General features: G+C 38.4%; 1 protein-coding gene and 1 long non-coding RNA gene across 2 annotated transcripts in view; one reads left to right on the top strand and one right to left on the bottom strand.

The window, feature by feature from the left end:
* Positions 1–69: 69 nt before the first annotated feature.
* LOC122897620 lies at positions 70–18105 on the bottom strand. The gene is made up of 3 exons (XR_006382570.1): positions 18062–18105; positions 516–613; positions 70–92 (listed from the first exon to the last, which is right to left on the bottom strand). It is a non-coding gene; the product is annotated as an uncharacterized LOC122897620 (long non-coding RNA).
* Positions 18106–23064: 4959 nt separating this feature from the next.
* ALG13 (ALG13 UDP-N-acetylglucosaminyltransferase subunit) overlaps positions 23065–27208 on the top strand; it is a 65347-nt gene continuing 61203 nt past the window's right edge. The window contains 3 exon segments of the mRNA XM_044235122.1: positions 23065–23174; positions 24116–24278; positions 25946–26084. Of these exon segments, the coding sequence (XP_044091057.1) occupies positions 23094–23174; positions 24116–24278; positions 25946–26084 (383 nt within the window). The 5' untranslated portion in view covers positions 23065–23093.

Raw genomic sequence — 27208 nt, 5'->3', positions numbered from 1 at the left:
TCAGGCGCCCCACGTTTGCTCCAGCTTTTACCTTCTGTTGGTCTCACTTGCTTTTCCTCTGTATATTCACAAAGGTGCCGAATTCCAGGGATCTGTGGGCATGCACACAGGATATGTGGATACCTTATCAAGTCCACTATGGCTGTCTCACTTCCTGGAATTCCTTGTTATGTCCACTGGTAGTCCATTGCCTGCCCCGAACAGTCCAGTAATCTCAGGGTCTCAGGCCTTCTTATCTGCTTGCCACTGAGATCACTACTTGAACCATTGCTGCTCTAAATCAAGTGAGTTCTTTACAGCAGCAGCAGCAGCAGCAGCAGCAGCAAAGCTACTGGGTTTTATTTTACAGCCTGCCTTACCTTGGTTCAACTATTGTGCCAATAGCAGGGGTTGGTGTTGGTGAGTAGGAAATTGAAGTAAGCCCAGTGTATTAGTCAGGATTCTCCAGAGAAACAGAACAAATAGGGTATATAGAAAGATATATAGGAAGTGATGTATTATGAAGGGTTACTCACATAATTATGGAGGCTAAGAAGTCCCACAATCTGCTGTCTGCAAGATGGAGGTCCTGGACTTAACAACATTAGTAAATAATAAAGCCAGAATAACTGTTCTGGAAAAAAAAAAAAAAAGATGGAGGTCCTGGAAAACCAATGGCATAGCTCTAATCCAAACCCAAAATCCTGGGAAACAATGATGTAAATCCAAGTTTTAGTCTGAAGGACCAACAACTGGGAATGCCAATGTCTGAGGGATGAAGACGAAAGTTCTAGCTCAAGCTGAGCAAATTTGCTCTTCTGCCTTTTGGGCCTTCCATCCAGTGGATTGGATGATGTCTACCTGTACTGGTGAGGGTGATCTTAGTGACTTTCTTTATTCAATTTATTGATTCAAAGGCTAAGAATACCATATAGACTTGCTCTCTTCTTACTCAAAGTTCAGAATTTCTTTTTTTTTAAGGTTTTATTTATTTATTTGACACAGAGAGAGAGAGATCACAAGTAGGCAGAGAGGCAGGCAGAGAAAGGGGGTGAAGTAGGCTCTCCACCGAGCAGAGAGCCTGATATGGGGCTCAATCCCAGGACCCTGAGATCATGACCTGAGCCAAAGGCAGAGGCTTAACCCACTGAGCCACCCAGGCACCCCAAAGTTCAGAATTTCTCACTTTGTTGTATCTTTGGGTCAATTTCCAGTGTTGAAATGGCTGTTTTTTTATAATTTGTTCAGCTTTTTAGTTACTATGTACATTGGCATAAATTCCTCAAAGTCAGGAATTATTCAATTATTCAAATTATTCAAATATGGGAAAATTTCTTCCATTAAGGTCAAAGAAATTCTTCTAACTGAAGGAGACATCAGTTCTTGGTGACCATCTATGCAAGAAACAATAGTAATATTGACCTGGAGCTTTTTCTATCATTTCACAATATAGCCTTTAACCCAAACATATGAAGAAGGGAACTAATATTTAATAGAAGATGGACATCAGCTTTTATGTACTCTTCACTGATGTGATTTGAACTTGGAGCCATGTGGGCAAATCTAGATGGCAGAATAAGAGAACAGAAAGTCATATGTCTGAGGGACAAGAAAGAAGAATTAGGAAAGAAAGTGAAAATATGAATGAGGTCTTAATGATCTTTCCAGAGGGCTCTTTATACCTAGATCAATTTTTTAACTACTTTTAAATCCTTTAAGAGAAGGGGTGTCTGGGTAGTTCAGTCAGTTGGGCGGCTGCCTTCGGCTCAAGTCACAAGATCAAGCAGGGAGCCTGCTTCTCCCTCTCCCTCTGCCGCTCCCCCTGCTTGTGCTCTCTCACTGTCTGTGTCAAATAAGTAAATAGAACCTTTAAAAAAAGAATCTTTAAAAAAAGTCCTTTAAGAGCAAGAATAGTTTTCTATGTGCTGTAAAATGTGTTACTGTTATGTATTACACATGTATTAAATTAAAATAATAGTCACTAGCTCCAGTGGTCTGGGTCATACTGAAGGATATATTTGTTAGTATTAAATGACAATGAAGTAAAAATTCCAAAATTCATCTGTAATGTGATGTAAATATGTCCCTACCTTCTAGAAGATGGAGGACTGAGACACTGATACTAACAAAACTTCAGACACAAGAGTCAGATTTTCTTTTTTTTTTTAAAGATTTTATTTATTCATTTGACAGAGAGAGGGAGAGAGAGAGCTATCGAGTGTGCGCACGAGAGAGGGAACGCAAGCAGGGGGAGTGGGAGAGGGAGATCAGGCTTCCCACTGAGTAGGGAGCCTGATGTGGGACTTGATCCCAGGACCCTGGGATTATGACCTGAGTTGAAGGCAGACGCTTAATGACTGAGACACCCAGGTGCCCCAGATTTTCTGAACTTCATTTAAGTAAACAATATCTAAAAGCAGGCATATTAGAAACCAAAGATAGCTGAGCTGCCAAAATGCAGCATACTTTGTCATGTAATGAGGAGCTGCATCTAGGTACAACTATGCTATTTCAAAAATGCACAGGGTAAAAATACACAGGAAACTTAAAATTTACTAAAAATCATTGAATTGTACACTTGAGCTGGGTGAGCTATATTATATGTAAAATATGCCTCAATAAAGTTATTAAAAGTACCCAGAAGACTGAGAAAAAAGCATATTTTTCAAATATGTACTTTGTAAATACACAAATGCAAAATAAAGTAAATTATAGCCATAAGAAAAAGGCAATCTGTTAGGTGGTATAGATATTTAATTCAAATAGATGTCTTACACTGCTGTACTTTAATGTAGGTGAAATATGCCGCTTTTGAAAAGGATTTATTAATGAAATGTCATTTGCAATTAGAATTCCAGCTATTCAGGACTAAAAATTTCAACGAATCAGTTTTTTTTCCCGTTTTCTACTATATCTACCATCATGCATATTTCCAGAGATTTGCAGCACATGTAACCAACACATCAACAACTTTCACCTTGGTCACAGATTTATTTGTATGGAAAAACACAACAGTATTTGCTAAGTCTATGCAGTATCTTCCATCTAATTAGTACCTCAGGGCAGGTTGTTGATAAACAGAAAACAATAAGGGACATATTAAATATCCCCAGCAGTACTCTCTGCATACTATCAGGTTTAGAAAGAAGGAAGACAGTTTGCCTATCAAACAATAAGCCAGCTAGCTACAGACTGCCATTAAGTACAAGGAATCCAACTAGAATAACTTGTGATTCAGGAAGAAATAATCCTGTCTGCAGCTTTGTAGGTTAGAGAAATAAATATGGTTCCCTTTAGCTTCAAATTAGAAATATGTTTAGAAGGCAACATGGAAATAGCTACTATTATTTTTGTTTTCAATATTAACGATAAAAGAATGTCACTAGAAGTATTTCACAGTTGGGATGCTCTAGGCAACTCTGCACATCCCCCACTGCCAAGTGACTACCTAGTATTCATTTACTGGGATCACTATAGAAATCAGCCATTAATCTGGGAACATTTGGCTCAAGGGACTTGTAATGGGTTGCAGAGGAGTGCACATCATGTTTCACATGCAGATGAGGTTGCCATCTGGTGGATATTCTCTAACTAAAAGCTAACATTTGTAGGTATACATAAAACAATCCTATTCTAGGTCGGTAAATTCTGCTACTTTAGCAAGCATTTATTAGATGTCTATTTTATGATTTGTGCTGAATGGATACCTGTTTTTGTACCTTATGTATGAGTAAAAAAATGCCAGGAAAGGAAGTACAATAAAGCTTTGCATTTAAAAGGTAAATAAATAAAAATCTTTAAAAAAATAAAATAAAAGCGGCGCCTGGGTGGCTCTCTGCTCAGCAGAAAGCCTCCTTCCCTTCCTCTCTCTCTCTCTGCGTGCCTCTCTGCCTACTTGTGATCTCTATCAAATGAATAAATAAAATCTTTTTTAAAAACTAAAAAATAAATAAAAGGTAACAGAGGGGAGCCTGGGTGGCTCAGTTGTTAAGGGTCTGCCTTTGGGTCCTGGGATCAAGTCCCCTATCGAGTCCTGCGTTGAGTCCCGCATTGGGCTCCCTGCTCAGCGGGAAGCCTGCTGCTCCCTCTCCCTGCTCCCTCTCCTTGTGTTCCCTCTGTTGCTGTCTCTCTCTCTGTCAAATAAATAAACAAAATCTTTAGGAAAATTAAAAAAAATTTTAAAGTAATAGATATGGGATGGAGAAAGATACTCCATGCAAATGATAACCAAAAGACAGCAGGTGGGACTATACTTTTATCATATAAAATAAGACTTTCAGTCAAAGGGAGTCACAAGAGATAATAAGAAGGTCACTATATTGTGATGAAGAGATCAGTTCAGAAATAAACAGCATTACAATAATAATAGGGGACTTCAGTATGTCACTTTCAACATTGGGCAGAACATCTAGGAGAAAATAAACAGTGGACTTGAATAACCAAGAGACTAATGGGCCTACCAGACTTATACTAAACATTCTATCCACCAGCACCAGAATACACATTCTTCTCAAGCTTACACAGGACATTCTCGAGCACAGATCATGTGTTGGGTCACAAAGCAAGCCTTAACAAATTTAAGAAGATTGAAACCATATCAAGTATCTTTTCTAACTACAAAGATATAAAACTAGAAATCCATAACAGGAAGAAACTGAAAAATTAAATATGTAGTGATTACACAACATACTCTTTCCTGAAAAACCAATGCGTTAAAGAAGATATCAAAAGGGAAATCAGAAAGTGATAAATTAAAACAAAACCAGAACATACCAAAACTTATGGGATGCAGCAAAAGCACTCCTGAGAGGAAAGTATAGCAAAAAATGCCTACGTTAAGAAAAAAGACAGGGGCACCTGGGTGGCTTAGTCAGTTAAGCGTCTGCCTTCGGTTCAGGTCATGCTCCCAGGGTTCTGGGATTGTGCCCCACATCCATCGGGGCCTTGCTCAGTCTGCTTTTCCCTCCCCTGTGCTGCTCCCCCTACTTGTGCTCTCTTCCTCTGTCAAATAAATGAATACAGTCTTAAGAAAAACTTTAAAAAATAAATGAGCAAGCAAATACATATGTTCATATATACATAAAAATATCAATACAAATGGGTGCCTAGGTGGCTCAGTGGGTTAAAGTCTCTGCCTTTGGCTCAGGTCATGATCCCAGGGTCCTGGGATCGAGCTCCGCATCCAGCTCTCTGCTTGCTGGGGAGCCTGCTTCCTCCTCTCTCTCTCTTTCCACCTGCCTCTCTGCCTACTTGTGATCTCTCTCTGTCAAATAAATAAATAAAATCTTTAAAAAATCAATACAAATTTAATAGAAATATTAGTTCAAATGTAGTGGTTAGTACTGAGACTATGACATCACAATTGCAAATGTGATGTTATGTGAATGTGTATTTATGACTTGGGATAAAATTTCCTTCATGGTAAGGTGATGCAAATAGATTCAAATGTTAGAAGTGAGGACACTGAGCTCTGGAAAACAGATGGCAAGAATAGACTCTAGTATTGATGCAGACACTAATGTTGAAAATGCATCTGGAAAATTAAAGTTATTTCATGAAATATGAGGAGAAAAATCAATAAAGCCAAATTAACATTTTTATAATATAGCTATGGTTATTTCACTGAAGGGAAATTTTAAGTGCTACAAGTAGATATTTGACTCAATCATCTGTATCTCTAAAATTTGTTATAATCTGGTTGACAAGAAAAATTTTTAAAAAATATTTTATTTATTAGAGAGAGAGAGAGACAGAGAGTGCATGGGGGGGTACAGGGTGGGGCAAGGAAGAGGGAGAAGCCAAGTTCCTGCTAAGCAGGGAGTCCAACGTGGGGCTTTGTCCCAGGACCCTGAGATCATGACCTGAACCAAAGGCAGACGCTTAACAGACTGAGCCACCCAGGTGCCCTGACAAGAAAATCTTTTTCGTTTCTTCTTACTGAGGTCTCCTTATATTTGAGAATGTAACACATGCTGATGACTGCAAGATCTGTATCTCTAGCTTCTTTCTCAATACATCTAAGTATTTCCCAGATATCTCCACTGGCATGTTCCTTAAGAGAGACAGCAGAGACAAATGGTTAAGAGTGCAGATTAGGGGGCGCCTGGGTGGCTCAGTGGGTTAAGCCGCTGCCTTCAGCTCGGGTCATGGTCTCAGGGTCCTGGGATCAAGTCCCACGGCGGGCTCTCTGCTCAGCGGGGAGCCTGCTTCCTCCTCTCTCTCTCTCTGCCTACTTGTGATCTCTCTCTGTCAAATAAATAAATAAAATCTTTAAAAAAAAAAGAGTGCAGATTAGGAGTGAAACAGATTGGATTCAGCTCCTGACTCCATCATTTACGAGCTATTTAACTTTGGACAAGTTACTTAGTTTCTCTGAGCCTATTTCTTCTTTTGAAAAACAGGATAAAAATAGTACTGACGTATTGTGAAAAGTAAATGAAATATATATATTTAATGCACTTGGTTGAATGGAATCTAGGAAATAATCAATAGGATATATATTCCATTAAAAGAAACACATATAAGTATCTCTTTAAATCCAGTATTTTTTTTCCTCGTAGTGTACCATAGCTGGGAGCTCTTTTTCTGGACTTGTACCTGACCCGTTTTTTTAAAAATTTTTCCTAGATTTTATTTATTTATTTGAGAGAAAGAGAGAGAGAGCACTAAGAGAGGGACAGGCAGAGGAAAAGGGACAAGCAGATATGGAGCTTGCCCAGGGCTCACTGCAGGGCTCCCCAGGACTCTGAGATCATGACCTGAGCTGAAGTTAGATGTTCAACTGACCTAACCACTCCGGAGCCCTACCTGAACTGGTTTTAATGATGTTTTACAACTGTCATCAAAGGTCACCACGTATAAATATTATACAAAGAAACATATTTGGAGTTCACTACATAATTCATCCCATTTATATTGCAATTTGGCAAAACAAAAAATCAAAATACTTTTAGTCATTCAAGTGGCATTTGTCACATAATGCCATATGTAGTAATTTTGCATATGCCTTATCTTGAACACTAAATTATGACCTTCTTGATAAAACAAGTTGTTCTTATATCTTCTCTTCCATAATATCCATCACAACTTCTTATACAGAGTAGGTACCGTACATACCAATTAAGTAAAAAACAAATCTATTTTGTTCTTTTACAATAAAAAATGCAAACTTTCAGGATGCCTGATTGGCTCAGTCAGTGGGAGCATGTGACTCTTGATCTTGGGGTTGTGGGTTCAGATCCTGCTTTGTGTGTAGAGATTCTTTTAAAAAAATCTTAAAAATGCAAGATTTTTAATTTTAAATAATCTGCAGGCTCAAATGTATCTTATTAGTCTTTGGGAGAATTATTATTTTTTTAAACTAAGCTCTATGCCCAGTGTGGGGCTTGAACTCACCACCTTGAGATCAAGGGTTGCATGCTCTACTGAGCCAGTCAGGCACTTTGGGAGAATTATTATTTAAATTCTCATTTCCTTTGATCCTATGCCACTTTTATACATGTTCAGACTGATGCATTCTTGGTAATTTGACTGAATATATATTAAATCACTACAGGTTCCTATTATCAAGAAGTTTTCTAAAAATTTGGTCACTTGGAAACATCAACTATATTACTTATAAAAACAGATTTAAAAGTTATAGCAATGCCTTGGCAGGTTACTCTTTCTTCTTGTCTTGTTTTATTCTATATCTTCTCTTAAAAAATATTTCCTGGTATATTTTGCAAAGCAGTGAACTATTTAAACCAGAACTCCTGCTTGAAATTCTAAATCGTTAACCTTCAAATTCAAGTACTAAGATAAACTATTGAATATTAACATACTGAAAAAACACCAAAGGTAGGGATAGTATACAAAATTATGCTATGAATATAAGTCAGTCTAGAGTATATGTGAGAAAGGGAGGAATGGGGGAGAAATAGGTAATGAGAAGATTATGGAATCTTTGGTGGCATTCTTCCCTGATCCTTCTCATTCATTTGTCCTTTCTTTTTTTTTTTTTTTAAATTCCATTCATTTATTTGACAGAGAGAGACAGCCAGAGAGGGAACACAAGCAGGGGGAGTGGGAGAGGGAGAACCAGGCTTCCCGCTGAGCAGGGAGCCCGATGCGATGCGGGGCTCGATCCCAGCACCCTGTGATCATGACCTGAGCTGAAGACAGATACTTAATGACTGAGCCACCTAGGCGCCCCTCTCCTTCCTTTTTAACTGTTTAAATTCATTTGTCAAATAATCACTAACAATCTACTAAGAGATAATTCATGAGGGGCACCTGGGTGGCTCAGTCAGTTAGCCATCTGATTTCAGTTTAGGTCATAATCTCAGGGTTCTGGGATTGAGCCCTGTGTTGGGCTCCCCACTCAGTGGGGAGTCTGCTTGTCTTTCTCCCTTTCCCTCTGCTCCTCCCCTCACCCCCGCTCAAGTTCTCTCTCTCTCAAATAAATATATTTTTTAAAAAAAGATTATTCATGAAAAGTGTTTACTGTGGTTACCATTACATAGTAAGCACTTAGTAAAAGTAAATTAATCTTAGTAATTATTATTATTGTGTGCAATCCCCCCATCTTTTCCTTTACCATGACCTCCTTTCCCAAATTTACATACAGCTAGGATGTGTGGTCGGGGCTGGGATAGAGAAGGATCATGCAGACTTTTTAAAAAATTTTTTTATTTATTTGTCAGAGAGAGAGAGCAAGCCCAAGCAGGGGAGGCAACAGGCAAAGCAGGCAGAACAAGCAGAGGGACAAGCAGGCTCCATGCTTGAGCCCAATGGGGGACTTCTTTTTTTAATACTTAAGATTTATCTGAATAATTTTTTTTGAAATTGTGTCTTGAAATCACCCATTTCATGAAATCCACAACATTAAACTCCAGTCAGGAGCTGGTCCTTCTAGTCAGTAAATGGCATGCTTCTTGAAGTTCCTTAATGAGGACAGTTAATATCTAAAGGTAGTTTTTTATTAAAAGGGATTCTGTATCCAAAAAACACTAGACAAGCCAATAGATCTTTTTTCCCATTTATTTATTTATTTTTAATTTTTAAATTTAATTGATATACAGTGTATCATTAGTTTCAGGGGTAGAATTTGGTGATTCATCCAGTGGCATATAATACCTAGTGTTTATTATATCAACTGCCCTCCTAATGCCTATCACCCAATTATCCCATCCCCCCACCCACCTCCCCTCCAGCAACCCTGTTTGTTTTCTATATTTAAGAGTCTCTTATTGTTTGCCTCCCCCTGTGTATTTATCTTAATTTATTTTCCCTTCTTTTCCCCTGTGTTCATCTGTTTGGTTTCTTAAATGCCACATATGAGTGAAATCATATGGCATTTGTCTTTCTCTGACTGATTTACTTCACTTAGCATAATACTCTCTGGTTCCACATCATTGCAAATGGCAAGATTTCATTCTTTTGATGGCTAAGTAATATTCCATTATATATATTATAATATTCCATTATATATACATATATATATATATATATATATATATATATATATATATATATAGAAAGGGCCCGGATATCCATTGACAGATGAATGGATAAAGATCAATGGATATCTGGGCTCTTTCCATACTTTGGCTACTGTGGATGTTGCTGCTATAAACACTGGGGCACACGTGGCACTTCTAATCTCTATTTTTGTATCCTTTGGATAATAACCTAGTAGTACAATTGCTGGGTCCTAGAGTAGCTCTATTTTTAACTTTTTGAGGAACCTCCATACTGTTTTCCAGAGTGGCTGCACCAGCTTGCCTTCCCACCAACAGTGTTAGAGGGTTCCCCTTTTTCTGCGTCCTTGCCAACATCGATTGTTTCCCAAGTTGTTAATTTTAGCCATTCTGACTGGTGTGAGGTAGTATCTCATTGTGGTTTTGATTTGTCTAGACAAGCCTGTGTGTCTTATATTTCTGTGTTATCTTAAATTATCCATAGTTGTGTTTGAAAGTTGATATCATTCAGTTTTCTGTAGTAACAACTTACTTTTTCACAGTGCAGTGAATAGTCATATATTTGGCTTACATATCATAGAACTGCTTATTTCAGTTTCTGCAAAACAGATTTTTACTTTTTTGTTGCAAAAGTGGGCCTCTTAATCTCCCAACCTCAATGTTATTAACTTTGGAATGTCTTATTTGTTGATACAGTGTGTGCTATAAGACTTTCGGTTAAACAAGGCAGATGAGACACATGCATTTATCTCTGTGGCATCATGAAGCACCACTAAAATGACAGAAAGGAATTTTTTAAGGGTCTTAATAGAGAAGGGCAAAGAGAAGAGGAGAGGAGATGATAGCAGATAGATGGAGTCAACAAAATTGTGGAAGTTGCAAAGTATTAGATGAAATGAGTGCTAAGCTAATTTAAGAAACTAGAGAAAGCTGAAACCTAAGGCTGGTAGTCATGGGTTCAGTACTTAGGTACAGGATGAAGGGAGGGTTTTAAAAAGGAGACTTAACAATTGACCAAAAGTAGATATTAGGGGAAAAAAATAGATTCTCAAAGCCCCTTACCTATTCCAACAAGAGATTCAAGTTTTATTTTCTGGAGTAATTGAGACAACTTTCTAGGGAAAAAAAGCTCTAGTCTAGGAAACAATAGGCATAGCTGAAGGCTGGGGTGTGAACTTAATGAAAATGAGGATGGAGTCTCTATGTACTAAATAGTAACTCCTCTGGACCCTGTCGCCTTTCTGCTGCTTGTTTTTTTTGGGATATTGTCAGCTGAGCATTCTGGAGAAGCTGACTAAGCACTAGTATAAAGCCCTATAGACACTGATATCTGGGATTCTCCCATTGAAAAGACTGCCCACTTACTCCCCATTGAAACTCAAGAATTCAAAAGTCCCAACAATGGAGACAGAACTTTTTTGTGCCTCATTCTTAAATTTTTATGGGCAGTCAAATCCCTAAATATTTGAGGAAAGTTTCTAAAATGAAACACAGACAAACCATAAGAGACTCTTAACAATAGGAAACAAACTGAGGGTTGCTGGAGGGGAGCTGGATGGGGGAATGGGGTATCAGGGTGATGGGCACTAAGGAGGGCACTTGATGGAATGAACACTGGGTGTTATATAAGACTGATGAATCACTAAACTAATAATACACTCTATGTTAACTGATTTTATTTTTTATTTTTTAAAGATTTTTATTTATTTATTTTATTTTATTTATTTGTTTGAGAGAACATGAGTGGGGGTTATAGGGGAGGAGCAGAGGGAGAAGCAGACTCCCCACTGAGCAGGGCGCCTGATGAGGGGCTCAATCCTGAGACTCCAGGATCATGACCTGAGCCAAAGGCAGACACCTAACCAACTGCGCCACCCAGGTGCTTCTAATTAATTGATTTTAAATAAAATTTTAAAATTATACACAGAAACCAAAACTACAAAAGTAACAAAAGTCAAGGCAAAAAGAAACAAAAAAACTATAATCAATATTTTTCAGAGATAAGAGAAGATATTTGAGATATAAGAACAGTACTACATTTGAGATATAAGAACAGTATGCTGTAAAATGGAACTTTCAAGGAATGAGACAGAAATTTTAGAAATTAAAATATTATTGTAGTGATTTTAAAATCATTCTAAGAATAAAAATTTAAAATTCAGGAGCTCTCCTAGAGAGTAGAATAGAAAGAAAAAGAAGTGGAAAATAGAATAAAGATGAGACAATTCAAGGATTCAGTAATGGAGGGTCAAATTAGACCAACAGAAATTCCAGAAAGACGATACAGAAAAAGTAGAAGGGAAGAAATTACTAAAGGAATAATACAAGAGAAACTCTTAGTACCACAATATATAAATGTCCAGATTAAAAAGGTCTACCAAGGGGCGCCTGGGTAGCTCAGTGGGTTAAAGCCTCTGCCTTTGGCTCAGGTCATGATCTCAGAGTCCTGGGATCAAGTCCCACATTGGGCTCTCTGCTCAGCAGGGAGCCTGCTTCCTCCTCTCTCTCTCTCTCTCTGCCTACTTGTAAAATAAATAAAATATTTTTTTAAAAAAAGGTCTACCAAGTTTCCAGAACAGTGAATGAGAAAATGATTTTCAGTAATGTACATTACAGTGGAATTTCAGAAGATGGAATAAAGATAAGATTTTAAAACTTCCGGCGGGAGGGACAGGTCATATACAAAGGATCACAAATAAGATTAGGAACAAAATTCTAAACTGTAACCCCAGAATCAAGAAGATAAGTTTTCAGGGAAAATAATTTCCAACTATGGTAGCATAAATAATGCCTTCCCACAAACATGTCTTAATTCTAATTCTTGGACCTGTGACTTTGTTACCTTACATGGTAAAACATGGTAAAGGAATTTTGCAAATGTGATTAAGTTAAAGATCTTGAGATGGGGTGATTTTCCCAGATTCTGGGTAGGCCCAATATAATAAAAAAGGTCCTTATAAAAAGGGGTCAGGAAAATCAAAGTAAGAAAAAGAGATGTGAAAACTGAAACAGAGGTTGGAATAATATGCTTAGAAGATACAGGAAGGACTACGAATCAAGGAATGCAGGTGGCCTGTGGAAACTGGAAAAGACAAAGAAAAAGATTCCCCTCTATAGCCTCTAGAAGGAACCAAGCTTGCCAATACCTTGACTTTAGCCCATTGAAACTGAATTCAGATTTCTAATCCAAAGAAAATAAATTTGTGTTTTCAGCCACTGAGTTTGGGATAATTGACTACAGCAGCAATAGAACACCTAATACATCAACCTAGAACTCTATCACTTGAACTAACAATCAGATAACAGATTAGAACAAAGTGTTTTCAGACATTCAAGCGCTCCAAAAATGTACCGTGTTTCTCAAGAAATTACTGGAGGGTATCTGTCCACGAAAATGAGGGAGTTAAAGCAAAAGTGAGGGAAACATAGAGTCCATAAAATGGGGTCCAACACAAGAGAAAGGCAAAAGGAATTTTCAGGATAAAGGTATGGGGATAAGCCAGGAAGGCAGCTATTCAGAAAGACTAAACCAGTTCACATTGGAACAGAAGGACAAAAAGCCCCAACACAGGGGCGCCTGGGTGGCTCAGTGGGTTAAGCCACTGCCTTCGGCTCAGGTCATGGTCTCAGGGTCCTGGGATCGAGTCCCACATCGGGCTCTCTGCTCGGCGGGGAGCCTGCTTCCCTCTCTCTCTCTCTGCCTGCCTCTCCGACTACTTGTGATTTCTCTCTGTCAAATAAATAAATAAAATCTTTAAAAAAAAAGCCCCAACACAGACATCTTTAATTTTTTTAAAATGAAAGTTATAGATAACCTAATGTATATGAACATAGAGAAAGGAGATGTGGAGATTTCTTGGACAAACCTATTTGGGGATGAGTAGGTGATAGAAGCATAAAAAAATCCTACACAAATAAAAATTAATTTGTGAAAACAAAATTTTTAGAGGAAAGGAAATGTAACAACATACCCAATACTTGGTTAAACTCTGAATAATGTTTACAAAGTCATAGGAACATCATTGCTGAATATGGATTTCACCAACATTTTTGGAAGGAGGGGAAGTATGTATTTGTGGGTGCATAAAAGCCAAACTGCCACCTTTCATAATTGTTAGTAGATATTATCTGAAAAGCTGAAAAGTCAAGAAATAGCAATATTACATAAAAACGTGGTAGTAAATATTATAGGGAACAGCTAAAACTGTTTTATTGCTCTTCAAGAGTGAGAATCAGGAATGGAGAGGGATAGGATAGAGGACTGTTGTGTTTTTTGCTGTGCTCTTTTTTAAAAAATCTGTACAAGATATCAATTTAGTAAAATTAAACATTTACTTTAAAGATGTTATTCTTATGAACAATGCATTTTTGGGCTTAACTTAATTCTTCTGAGATACATTGTGTACATGTTCTAATTGAAAAATCACAATTCTTAAGACAGGTAAAAATCTCTTATATATATGGTGGCACATTTGTCACTTACTCAGTTCTCGAGGAGCACAAATAAAAATCCTCACCATTGGATGCCTGGGTGGCTCAGTTGGTTAGGCGACTGCCTTTGGCTCAAGTCATGATCCGGGAGTCCGGGGATCTAGTCCCGCATCAGGCTCCCAGCTCCACGGGGAGTCTGCTTCTCCTTCTGACCTCCCTTCTCATGCTCTCTCTCACTCTCTCTCAGTAAAGAAAATGTTAAAAAAAATCTTTACCACAACCTACAAGGGTATTTGAACTCTCTAATCTCACTGCATGCCAATGGTTCCTTTGTTTATTTCACTCTACATTACACTGTCCTTTTTCATTTCTTTGTTCAAACAAGCACCCTTTCTGATGACCTGCCCACAATCAATTAGTTTTGCTTGGAAAGTTATTCCCTCAATCTTCTCCTGGTTGGCTCCTTATCTTTCAAGTCTCAGCTTAAATGTCACTTCTGCAGACACTTTCTCTGATCATTGAATTTAAAGGAGGTCTCCAGCCCCAGTCTTCCTGTTATTCTCTCATGCCTTGCTCTGTTTTTTATTGTGTTTTACCACAATTTGTAAAAACATATCTGTATGCATGTTTGTGTGTTTTCATTAACCTCTAAGCTGTCTAGTGTAGCTGTGTGTAGCAGAGGGACTTGGACATAGTAAGTGCTCAATAAATATTTTTTAAAAGATTTTATTTATTTGTCAGAGAGAGAGAGTACTCTCTTTCCACAAGCAGAGGGAGCATCAGGCAGAGGGAAAGCAGGTCCCCCCACTGAGAAAGAACCCTCGATGCTGGACTCAATCCCAGGATCCTGGGATCATGACCTGAGCCAAAGGCAGGCACTTAACTGACTGAGCCACCCAGGCCCCTATATAAATATTTTTTAATGAATTTCTTATTAAGTGATATACCCATGTCTCTGACATTTATAAACAATGGCATGTTATGTTCTGTAGTTTTTGCTATATGTTAGCAATAACTAGATAAAGAGATTAAATAAAAACTAATATAATTTAGACCTTTTGAAAACTTGATTTCTTTTAAGATTTTCTTTATTTGAGGAGAGACAGAGTGAGCGAGCGAGAGAGAGAGAGCATGAGCTAGGGGAGAAGCAGAGAAACAGCCTCCCCACTGAGCAAGGAGCCCAACATGGGACTCAATCACAGGACTCTGGGACCATGACCTGAGCCAAAGGTAGACGCTTAACCCACTAAGGCACCCAGGCACCCAAAACCTGAGTCCTTGAAAAAACATTAAAACCTTAACACTTTTGGTTCATCTAAATGCTGGCCTCCTCTTATACAATGGATTCTAAGCAATGTCTGGAATTACATTTTACTCAGTACAGTCTCCTTTAATCAAGCATTATATCATTTGTACTTAAGCTGATTATGATAATTTTATACAACAAGGGGTTAATTAACATCACTGATCCACACAGGAGGCACATACCCATATAATCAGGATCACATAAATGTCTTTTCCTTCTTCTGAAAATACGTGGTAATGAGATGTATAACTTAGTCTTGTAGTTACTGTAATAGAATTAAGTGCTTCATTTAGGTGACTTGTTCCATACTCAATTGGATTTTACTTAAAGAGAGAATTTCATGGTTTTTGATCTTTGTCTTTGTAGTCTGGGAAGGAATGTGAGGTGAAATTCACAAAGGTTCATTTTAATTATTCCAGTAATAGTGTGGCTTTCATATGATTTCTAGTATAATTTTTATGAGTAGTAATTTCATGTACAGATCAGATTTGTGAAAAATTTTACTATGTAAGCCTAATAAAAAGAGATCAGACATGTCATATGTCTACCACAGTGCTTGGCACATTAGGAATATTCTATAAAAATTAGGGTTTTTTTTTCCTCTGACTGATAATTCAAGTAGTGATCAGCCAATCATTCATTACAGTTCACTAAAACCCCAATTTTATACTCCTAGAGGGTTTTTCTAACCTTAGCCTAAGACTTCGATCTGATTTATCTGAACTCATTGTTTCTGTTTCTTCCTATTTTCTTTCATATCTTTTAAAATATATTATTGAATCCTGATTTTATCAGCTTTCTTGTACTCCCTTGGGTAAATGAAGTCCTTTCTTTTACTCACTAGAATCTTGAAGAAACTAGACAGCCTAGTCCTAATTTTTTAAACACTGTTAAGATAAAAATATTGATTAATAAACCATAGAAGAGGAAAAAGATCTTTTTTGTCCTCTCCCCTTCTAGAGTCTCTACCTTGGGCCTTATAAAATTAGACTGGCAAAACACAGTTTAGCAAGAGAAAAACTAATAGAAGTTTACTAATATGTGCATCATGTATAGCACATGGGAGTACTCAATGATGAGTAACCGAAAGGGGTAGTTAGAACTTGAGTTTACATAGCATCTTAACAAAAGGACACTTTTTATAGAAGTGACAAGACAAAGGAAAAAAGACTTGTTTCCTGGGTGGCAAACTGTAGGAAGGTTAAAGATAGAGGGGAACTAATGCACCATAAGGGTGAATTAGCAGTTTGTTGTGTAGATCCTATAGTGCTGACTCCAGGTTTATAAAGGTGTAAAATTGTTTCTGGTGGTTAATTTCTGTCCTTCCTGGTACAAAGGGGAGGACGCCTGTATAGCTACTTTTAGGCATAAACGGGAAGGCAGCGACTTTTTCTTGTCTCTGCTCTGTCAGTCAGCAAAAGACAAAACTGCAAGATGCAAAATAAAATATGTGTGTTTATTTGGGGTTTTAGAAATTGCAGTCTGGGAGACAGATTCCCCTGAAATCGAAAGCATGCTCCAGAAAGACAAAGGAGGTTAGAGTTTTTAAAGAGGAAACAGGGGATTTACATAAGTTGTTTTGAAGGAAAGGTGATTGGTGCTGGTTTCTCTACAAGTACACTAATCTGTATGTGATTGGTTGCTAAGGCTGGTGTTAGGCAGAAAGTCCCATTATGTCCATTTTAACATATAGCAGATGCCTTGGCTTTTAGCTGAGTTCAGCAAAAATTCCAAGAATTTGAGACAGAAGATATGCATAAGCCCCATCTAAATGTCCTCCCAGCTCCATTTTAAATAACTCTTTTAGCAATGGTTATTCCATTTTATTCTCTCTGCTGTCTGCTTTTCAGTTGCCATCAATCTGAAATAATTCTTATGTCAAAGTGCATTTTTTGGGGTGGCGTGGTCTCCTACCCTTTAAAATTAAGCCATTTCTTTATGGGTCTCTAAAAATTGACTGTATTATAGTATAATTTTAATCAAGGTTTGACCAGTATAGCCAAGACATAGTTATTTTGGTACCCCTAAAAGTAAGACAGTTGTGTCAATAACATTTTGGAAGGGCAAGAAGAAAGGGAGAGTCAAGTTTTGGCAACTTTTCAAGAATACAATGGATCCACAAAGCAGAGATTAAAAACAAATGTTTTATAACATGTGACTTCTCAGCTTTGATAATATATTTACCATAATAATAAAGAAAAGGTAGACTCAAACCTTTCAGGAATGATGAAAAATTAAAGAAATCTAAACACAAGTTAGCCAGCTCAAAGATTCTATGCTGGGCTGTGTTTGAAAGGATTAAGAAGAAAGACTTCTGATTTATCTTCCTTTAAAAATTATATTGCTGTTATTGCTTTATATCATAATGCATATCTCATTGTTGTCGGCTCATCATTAAAGGATAACTGAGCATATAGTATAGAAGAGCACTTACCAGACATCTGGAAGGTTGGGTTTAACCCTTTACTCTGCTATTACAATACTGGAAAAAATTACAATCTATTTGAACCTCCGTTTCTTGTCCATAAGATAAAAAGAATGGATTCCATGGTTTCTTAATTCTAAAAGTCCACAAACCATTTGTCAGCCAATGAATAAAACAAATACTCTATTATTGGAACAGAAGAGGAATTATGTTTTAATTACCTCTAATACCCACAGGACCTAGCATGGTACCTAATAATTTAACTTTAATTGAATACACATTTATTGGGCATTGTCTAAGTTCTAGGGATAGCACTGAATCCTGGGAATTCAGAGATGAGGTAGACGTGGTCTCTACCTTTTAGGATTTTATAGTACAGAAAAGGAAAAAGTAATTTAAACATCAAGAATTATGACTGAGGTAGGCAAAGTCGTATTTTACATAATGGACATAACTTACAAGGGTCGGAGAAAGGCCTCAGAGAAAGGCTTCCTGGAGGAAATCACACCTCTGCTGAATCTTGAAGGATTAGTTATCCATAATGATGGAGAGGCAGAGAAAATAGCAAGAGCAGAAACAAAACATATAAAAAGAATATGAATAAAATGATATGGCATACATTCATTATAATTCCTGAATTACTTAAAAATCAAATAGCTCTTCATTATACAAAATAATTAAGAGACCACACTTATCATAGGGTAACTAATGCTACCTTATTTTCCGTATTTCCTTTAGATTCTCAACAACAGTTCCACGTTTATTTGTTTGTTTTTTATCTGGGAAGGGATATGTGATTTTTTTTCTAAAATCCATGTCAGGATATCTGGGTTTCATGTGATGAAAAATTCTGAAACATTTTGAAAGAGAAAAAAAAAGGGAAAAAAAGGATTACTAAGCATCTGATGGGAGACTAGGTATTGTTTAGCATATCCTTCCTGGTTATCTGATGCTATGCTATCTGTGCCTTTCATTGGATTAAAATGAGCCCTGGAAATCTTGCCTCAGTCCACTGGTAGGGTCTAAAAGTTATCAAAATGATGTCAGCTCAGGAGCCTGAACCCTGAAGTATATTCTTCGGAGTGGCAATCACGTGATGCACCTGGTATGGTCTCTTTCCATGAGGTTCTGAGATTGTTCTTTGTTGAAGATGCAAATTCTGGCCAGTAGAACCTTCAGATAAGCTTTAGAGTAAAACAAGAACATTAAGAGATTTAACGGCTGTGGTCGATTTATTACTATTGCCAATTCTATATATTGCCAATCCTCAAAAGAGAGAGACAAAACTCTATACTAGAGTACAGTATATAATTATTTCTTCAGAGTTTTGATGAGGGTTATCCCTGAAGGTAAAGCAGTATTATAGGCAGAAAGGGCACTGACAAATCACCAGGGACTTCCCAGAAATCATACAATTTCAAAAATATTTATAATAATAATATTTACCAGAAAATCTTAATTTAGGGACAGCTGTGTACTTTCTGCCCTAACAACTCTTCCCATGCAACTTTATAGTAGGAACATGTTAAACAAACCTAGCTATTTCCAGTATCTTTCTTTATAAGGTGACAGTGCAAATCTTTGTGATTCCAAAGGCCCTCTGAAAAATCTTAGTCATTTTACACCTAAATGTTTAGGTACAAAATATATCTTGAAAATATTATTTGTTTGAAATTCAGGAACTGATTTTGGGAAAGCAAAACCAAGAGTTGTCACAAGAGATCTGTGCATTTGACTGGATCATGAGTGACTAAAAAACAATACTTACTTACCTATTTAATCAAAGCACAGAAGCCTCCCCTTATTCACATAGAATGCATTCCAAGACCCCCAAGTGGCTGCCTGAAACTGCAGATAGTACCAAACCCTATATATATACTGTTTTTCATACCTACAGACACATATGATAAACTTTCATTTATAAATTAGGCACAAGAGATTATCATAACTAATAATAAAATATAATTAAACAGTATACTGTAATAAAAGTTATGTGAATGTGGTCTCTTTCTCTCTCTCTTTCAAAATATCATACTGTACCCACACTTGTGATGATGTGAGATGATAAAATACCTATGTGATGAGATGAAGCGAGGTGACTGACCTAGGTAGGCATTGTGATGCAGCGTTAGGCTACTGTTGACTTTCTGAAGATAAGAAAGAAGTCAGAAGGAAGATTTTCTGTTTCCGGACTGAAGATTGAGTCAGGTAACTGAAATCCTGGAAAGAGAAACAGCTCCTAAGGCAGGGGGTGTTCCTGTACAAATAAAGCATTTGAAAACAAACACAGAAGATAACACTATTGTTTAAGTGTTTATTGTTTAAGTGAGGTTTTTCCCCTTTAAATAATCAAGTACCTAATAAAGGTAACTTAAATAATACAAGATTATTCTTGTGAGACACAGAATCTCTGCTATCTAGGCAGACTTCATGTAAAGAATAACCTTTTGTATTGTAGGTAGAGGAATTAATTACTAAATGAGGAAAGCAGGATCATCTAAACTGAGGGGTACTGTAAACATTTGAATATATTTCAGAGCTGCATTTCGGACTCAGGTATTGTAAGCCAAATGAAATAAAATTCACTTTCTAAGTTCTGTCTTTTTTTTTAGTACTCTCATATTCTTTTAGATAATCTGTGAGGTCGAAATAATTTCCATAACAATACTAAGATATTATCTGTCTTTTTAACTCTCTTCCTCTCATGAATATACAGTGGAGTTTTCCAGAGGCTATATAATGTGTACAATGCAGTGGTTTAAATGCAGAAGTAGATACAAAGATCTGAAGATCTGGCTTTCTTCCATTAGCCCAGATAGTAAACAATGCTATTACTTCCATGAAAATATTTTTTTGGGGAAAAAAAGCTATTTTCATAAAAAAAAGTCATTTACATTAACATGCAATGTGCTCATCATTGCTACTTTCCAGTGAGTCAACAAATATTTTTAAATTTTCTCATTTTTATCCTGAATATGGTAAACATCAATAGTTTAATGCACATTATATAATCCACATAAACAAAAGCTCTTCAAGGTTCTTGGTAATTTTTTATAGTATAAAAGGGTCTGAAGGGGCGCCTGGGGGGCTCAATCGTTAAGCGTCTGCCTTTGGCTCAGGTAATGGTCCCAGGGTCCAAGAATCAAGACCCCCATCAGCGGACTCCCTGCTTGACAGGAAGCCTGCCCCTCCCTCTCCGCTCCCCCTGCTTGTATTCCCTCTCTCTCTGTCTCTCTCTGTCAAATAAATAAATAAAATCTTAAAAAAAATAAAAGGGTCTGAAAATGAAAAAGCTACTTTAGGCAAAAACTATTATTTTTCCTTGAAAAAGGAAAGCACATATAGTATTATAATTGTCACTTCTACTCTTTGGAGAGCCTCCATATTAATTATAGCTTTGGACCAAAGAAACTAACTTCTATTTTAAGAGAAAAGTGAAGGGTGGAAAACAGAACTATATGGCATATACAAACATTTTTACAGACTAGCAGGGCTTAAGAATACATGTGACAAAACTTCCCACAGCCACACAAATCCTTTTTATAACTTCCCAAAGTAGCAAAAGTGAATACATTATACGACTCCAAGATATAGCTTCCCTATAGCATTTCAAAATAAAATGCAAAATTACATAAAAAATTATACTGGAATTATGCTTAATTCAAACCAACGTTTCAATATTCTATTTTACTTCAAGAGCGTCTAGTGGTGCAATGATTATGCATTCATTAACTCAATTTAATATCAGTCCACGATTTTAAGTTGTTTAAAGATCTTGAAAATTATCTTCAAGCTGGCATACCACAAAGCATATTTGCAGCTTAAATAAAGTCTGTCAGAATACTGACTTAATGTAGCTGAAAACACTTACATTTTTCATAACTGTAAACGTTTTTACAGGTAATGTTAACTTATTTGATCAGTAAGCCTGTGTACATTTAGGAAAAACACACTCAAGTAAGATAAAATGCATTCTTGTATTATACTTAACACTGACAAAACAGAGAAAAGATTCACTTGCCAAAATTTTACATTAATTATGTAACCTTGGGTCCTTAAAGCATTTCTGGATTAGTTTCTGCAAGAAGATGCTTTACTAAAGTCCAGCACACTTAAAATATTAGAAATTCAATTTTCTGGGAATTTAAGAATATTCAGTTTATATGGGCGCTTATTTTCTCTCTGCTAATCAGAACAGTGCTCCTTTAATTTAATATCTTCTAGATAGAGGAAAGACTTCACATATACAACAAAAGGTAAAGGTCTTTCTGAATTACAGAATGTTTTGGAATATTTTCTCTTCATATTTCAATAAATATTCATAGTTTATTTCTTTTATTGGGCAGAAAATTTGATTATGCTTATGTTTTATTATTTAACCATGCATGACCTTTCTACATTTGTTATTCTGAGACTAGTTCGTTTCACCATATTATTAATTCATGAAAATCGTTATCAAGAAAGGCATAGCAGCATATCGCTCCTCAAAAAGACAATTACTCAGGCTACAAGATTTAGAGGTTTTTTTTCTTCAGCTTATGTTCTAGGCCTAATTCACCTCTAATCCTCTTCCTCTTTATTTTCTTCTCACAACTTCCCTTCTGTACATAATCAGGCAGGGGAAAACAAATATGAACCAAAGGGAGATTTTTAAGTAGGAAATACAGAAAACAGAATGAAATAAATCATCTTAGTAATGGTAGGAGAAAAAAGGGGATTCTTGAGAAATTACCTCCAGGATACTTGACTACTCGGTATAATGTATCTGTAGTATTTATTCATGCTAATATATAACTTTACATTTCATCATAATTTAAATTTATCATAATTTTACATTTTAAAGAGCTCAATGGATGGGTTCAATGAATTATAGATGCAGGCTTCAGGCCCTAGTGCCTCTATTTTACACACAATGCTTGCTAATGAAGGCGACCGACTTCTTGCAGCTTCCAAGGGACCCTGTAGGGCTCTGGCTTCCTGAGAACAAGTTTGAAGAGCCTATGCTAATGAGCGATCTTGAAAAGGCCTTTTTTTCCCCACATGCTCTCTACAGACTCGATGTAAAACCATAGCTCAAACGAATATTGGCAGAACAGGGTAGCAAATAAAGAGTCCCGAACTCCTGTTATCATTCAAAGATTTCTGGTACTCAAGCAATGACGCCAGCACAGGTTTAGGTGTGAGGCTTCAACGTTTTTCTTAACTACCTTTGGAAAAAAAGTAAATCTGTCAACTGCCACCTTACTGTTGTAATGGCCCGGTGAACTCATACACGCATCAAGTTTGTGACACGTAGGCCATTGGTACTCTTCGGCCCCACCCCCGCCCCCGCGCCACACCCCCACCCCCGCGCCACACCCCCCCAGTTCCCACCGCCCTCTGGCGCCTTGGTCGACTTCCGTCTTCCCCAGTTGAGCGCGGCCGCTGCCGCCCACGTGGCCCCCGCTACGTCACATCCGGCCCTTGCGAGTCGGGGCTGGGAACCCGCGCGATGAAGTGCGTATTTGTCACTGTAGGGACCACCAGCTTTGACGACCTCATTGCGCGTGTCTCGGCGCACGACACTCTGCAAGTGAGTGGGGGAGGCGGGCGTGCGGGCGCGTGGCGGCTTCCTTCGCCGCTCGCCGCCGCTAGCCCTACCACTAGCCTCGGTAACCTTGCCTGACCGCAGCTCTCGGGAAGAAACCCCACAGCTCTACCTCAGGTGCCGCCGCCCCTTTGCAGGCTCCTCCCTGCGCTCGGCTGGGCCCTCCTCCTGCTCCCCCTCCCCTCAGCGTCTTCCGCCTCCTCTTCCCGCTTTCCCGCCGCCCTGTGGGCGGCTCCTCCCCGTCTTTTCTCCGGCTCCTCCTTTCCCCGGCTTTTCCCTCCCGACTCTCCGCCTCTCCTTCCTCGGGCTTCGCCCCTCCTTCCCGCTGCTCCGCCTCTTCAAGTGGGGCTTCTCCGGTCCGGGCCACCCTCCAGCTGTTCCTCCGTGCGGTTCGGGGTCGCGTGGTCGGTGTCGGGCACCTCCGCGCGCTCGGCCCCGCCCATCCCGGCCCGGCTTGGCTCGGCTCATTCCGGCCGGTCCCAGTCAGCGCGCCGTCGCCGCTCTACGCTCGCCGCGCTCCGGCGAGCCCGCGCCTCGCGGTCTCCTCAGGGGCTCTCGAGGCGGGCGTCCTCCGGCTGCGGCGGCTCTTCCTGGCCGGTGGTTCGCGCAGCTTCAGACCTGAGGCAAATTGGGGCCGTTTCTTCTTCTCCCCTCTAGTTTCTGACGCCTTTTTCAGGGTCTCGCCTGGTCTTCTGCCTGTGGCGTGGCCAGTCCTCTCAACGGCTTGGTGAGCAGGGTGGCGTAAATCTTACCGATAGGACTTGTGAGGTACCTTGTTGGGACCCGGTCGTTCTGGAAAAGTAAGATTGGCTGCAGGTAGATTTTGCGGCCCGCGCTCCGGTCTGAACACCGACTTTAGGGCTGTTTTTACAGTAGCTTGTTTAAAAGTCCCGCTTTTTCTTTCTTTCTTTCCCCCCCCTTTTCAGATCTTCAAGAGCCTGGGCTACAACCGACTTGTCCTTCAGATAGGTAGAGGAAAGGTGGTACCTGAACCATTCAGTACTGAGTCATTTGCTCTGGATGTTTACAGGTATAAGGATTCATTGAAAGAAGATCTTCAGAAAGCGGATCTTGTTATCAGTCACGCAGGTAAAGTGCCTTAGAGTACCACGGTTTGGGTTTTGATAGTAAAAACAGAAACTTGAAATTTTCTGAGGTAAAGTAAAATTGCTAGGGTAAGGCACTGTAGCCCTTTTGAGTATAATACTTGTTGGAATGTACCTATTGAGAACATTATTAGAGAGTTTATTGTGTCTGGGTGATACAAGGAAAGAAAATTAACAACATAGACCAAATTTAAAGTAAGAAACTCCACAAACACGGGAAAAATAATTTACCCAACGTTGTGCGTAAAGAGTTGTCAAATTTGAAATTAATATTTGGGCTTAAAATTGCAGGAGTGTTCAGCCACCTAATTGGTTGGATTGGACATAGAGAAATTGGCTTTGAAAGATTTTTTTTTTTAATTTTAAATGTATGAAATGAATGCAGTCAAAAGTATTCTTTAACCAGATGTTGTGGAAACCATTGCCTGTTCTTCAAAAACCATCCTGATCTAGTTAGACTACCAGTACCTTCACAAGAACTGTTTTTGGGGAGCTTTGCAATTTCGATTGCTGGGTAAGTGAGGGAGGAAGCTTCCTGGTTCTTAAGAGTGTAGTTTGAAGGGGGAGAAGTTATTAGAAATAAACATTACTAACACATTAGTGATTAGTAGCATATATGGTAATATTTAACAGTTCTTGGTACCATTCTTTGTGCTTTGTGTGTATAAGTTATTGAATCCTCCCAGACTTAGGAGCTGAGTATTATTAGTATTCCTGTTTTACAGATGAGGAAACAGACACAGATTAACTGTAACTTGTCCAATCAAGTTAGTACATAAGAGTCTGGCGTTGGAGTCTAAAGTAGTCAACCTAAAATCCTTTGTCTACTTATTCGTCTCCTCACTCCCATTTACTTTTTTAAGTTTTTTATTGTTTATTAAGATTTTATTTGAGACAGAGAAGCATGAGCGGGGGCGGGGGGGTGGAGAAGGAGAAGCAGACTTCCCACCGAGTAGGGAGCCCAGGCCGCCCTAAGCAGGGCTCCATCCCTAGGCCCTGAGATTGTGCCTTGAGACAAGCCAAAGGAAGCCCCTTAACTTAAAATACCTAAAGAGTTTTAGATTTCAGAGTTGAATTGACCCAATGTTGTATATATGCACATTTATGGAGATTAATTCTTGACATTTTGGGGATGGTACCTCACAGGCAGACTTTTAAGGATGGTCAGAATTTTAAAGATTTTACTTACTTGTTTGACAGAAAGAGATCCAAGTAGGCAGAGAGGCAGGCAGAGAGGGGGAAGCAGGCTCCCTGCTGAGCAGAGAGCCTAGTGCAGGGCTAAGTCCCAGGACCCTGAGATCATGACCTGTGCCTGGCTCAACCCACTGAGCCACTCAGGCACCCTTGAACTTTAATCTTAATTGAATTCAAGGCTCATGCCCAGGGCATACTAGTGGAGGGCAAGTGGCAAAGCACTGAATCGTAGGTCATAATATTGTGGGCAGTGGTAAAGAATGTATTTTTCAAGTCAAGTTTATAACACATAGAGCAACTGATCACTACATTTTTCTGTCCTTTGAATGTGTAATTAAAAGGCCGGGTTTGTAGTTCTGCCAGCTAAGTTCATCATCTTCATTTCTACCTGTAAAGCTTGGTGGAGCACTTTAGTCTTTTTTTTTTTTTTTTAACTATTAAACAATTTTGACCTAGGTGCAGGAAGCTGTTTGGAGACGCTGGAAAAAAGAAAGCCCCTTGTAGTGGTTGTAAACGAAAATTTGATGAACAATCATCAGTTGGAATTGGCAAAGCAGCTGCACAAAGACGGGCATCTCTTCTACTGTACCTGCAGGTATACTACAGACTGATAATTTGACTTCTTACCTTAAATCCTCCTTAGCTGTTCTTATCCACTTACCTAACCTGTCTGTCTTTTGAACCTCTTACCTTCTGCTTATCAAATATACTTTGATTTTTCTCACCTGTGAAGCCCTCTTACTTGTCTTCCACTGTGAGTGGGATCTCTGTTCTATTTCTTTCTGTGTCTGTGCCTGTTTCATTTCATGTGAATATCTCTGTGTGTACGCATGTATGTAAGTTCCGTCTGGTGTGCAAGTCTGTGAGCATATAATTTTTGAGTTCATTAGATTTTCATTATTCGAAGAGGGTATTTGCTTATTTTTTATAATTAAGGTTTTGCCTTTAGTAAATCCATTTGGATCCCTAAGTGAAATTTACTCATTAATTAAACTACACCTAATATGTCATATGCATTGTTTTTAAGTGCTATAGATATAGTGATAAACGTGAGGTAAAGCCCCTGCTTTCATGATACTTAGGTTCCAGTGGTGGGAGATAGAATACTGCTCATAAATAAGTGATGGAAGATAATTTCATGTGGTGAAATGTGTTATGAAAGAAATAAGGCAGGGTGATGTGATAGCTGGAAGTGAAGATTAATTAGATTGGTCAGGGAAAGCATGACTGAGTAATGACATTTGAGCTGAGACCTAAAAGACAAGAGCTAATCATGTGAAGCTCTAGAGGAAGAAGGAACAACAGCAACTACAAAGGTCCTAGGTTAGGAAAGAGCTTGGAGTTTGTTTTGTTTGAGGAGCAGAGGGAAGCTTAAGTGTGGCAGGAGTATGGCAAGCAAGGGAGAAGATAGAATAAGATGAGACTGGGTGGAGATAGCTCACATAAGAGTTGTGATTTTATTCTGAGTTTAGTGAGAAGCCATTAAAGTATTTTAAGCCAGAGGAATTACAATGGTAAGGAGTATTATTTTCTAGAAGTATATTCAAATTCAACAAGAACTGATCAACATCACTGTAGAAGGATGAAGAAAATTGCTGGTTGGTTTTCTATTCTTCTTGAGACATTAGAAGCTTGCCAAAGGGTCAGGTCAGTAATTGCCAATTATTTGACTTTAAAAGCTATCCTAGTTTGATGTTTTAAAAGGTAAAGACCTCATAG

This window comes from Neovison vison, chromosome X (assembly GCF_020171115.1).
Source record: "Neovison vison isolate M4711 chromosome X, ASM_NN_V1, whole genome shotgun sequence".
Lineage (NCBI taxonomy): Eukaryota > Metazoa > Chordata > Mammalia > Carnivora > Mustelidae > Neogale > Neogale vison.
Note: the sequence above shows the minus strand (reverse complement) of the source record. Positions and strands in the feature narration are given on the sequence as shown.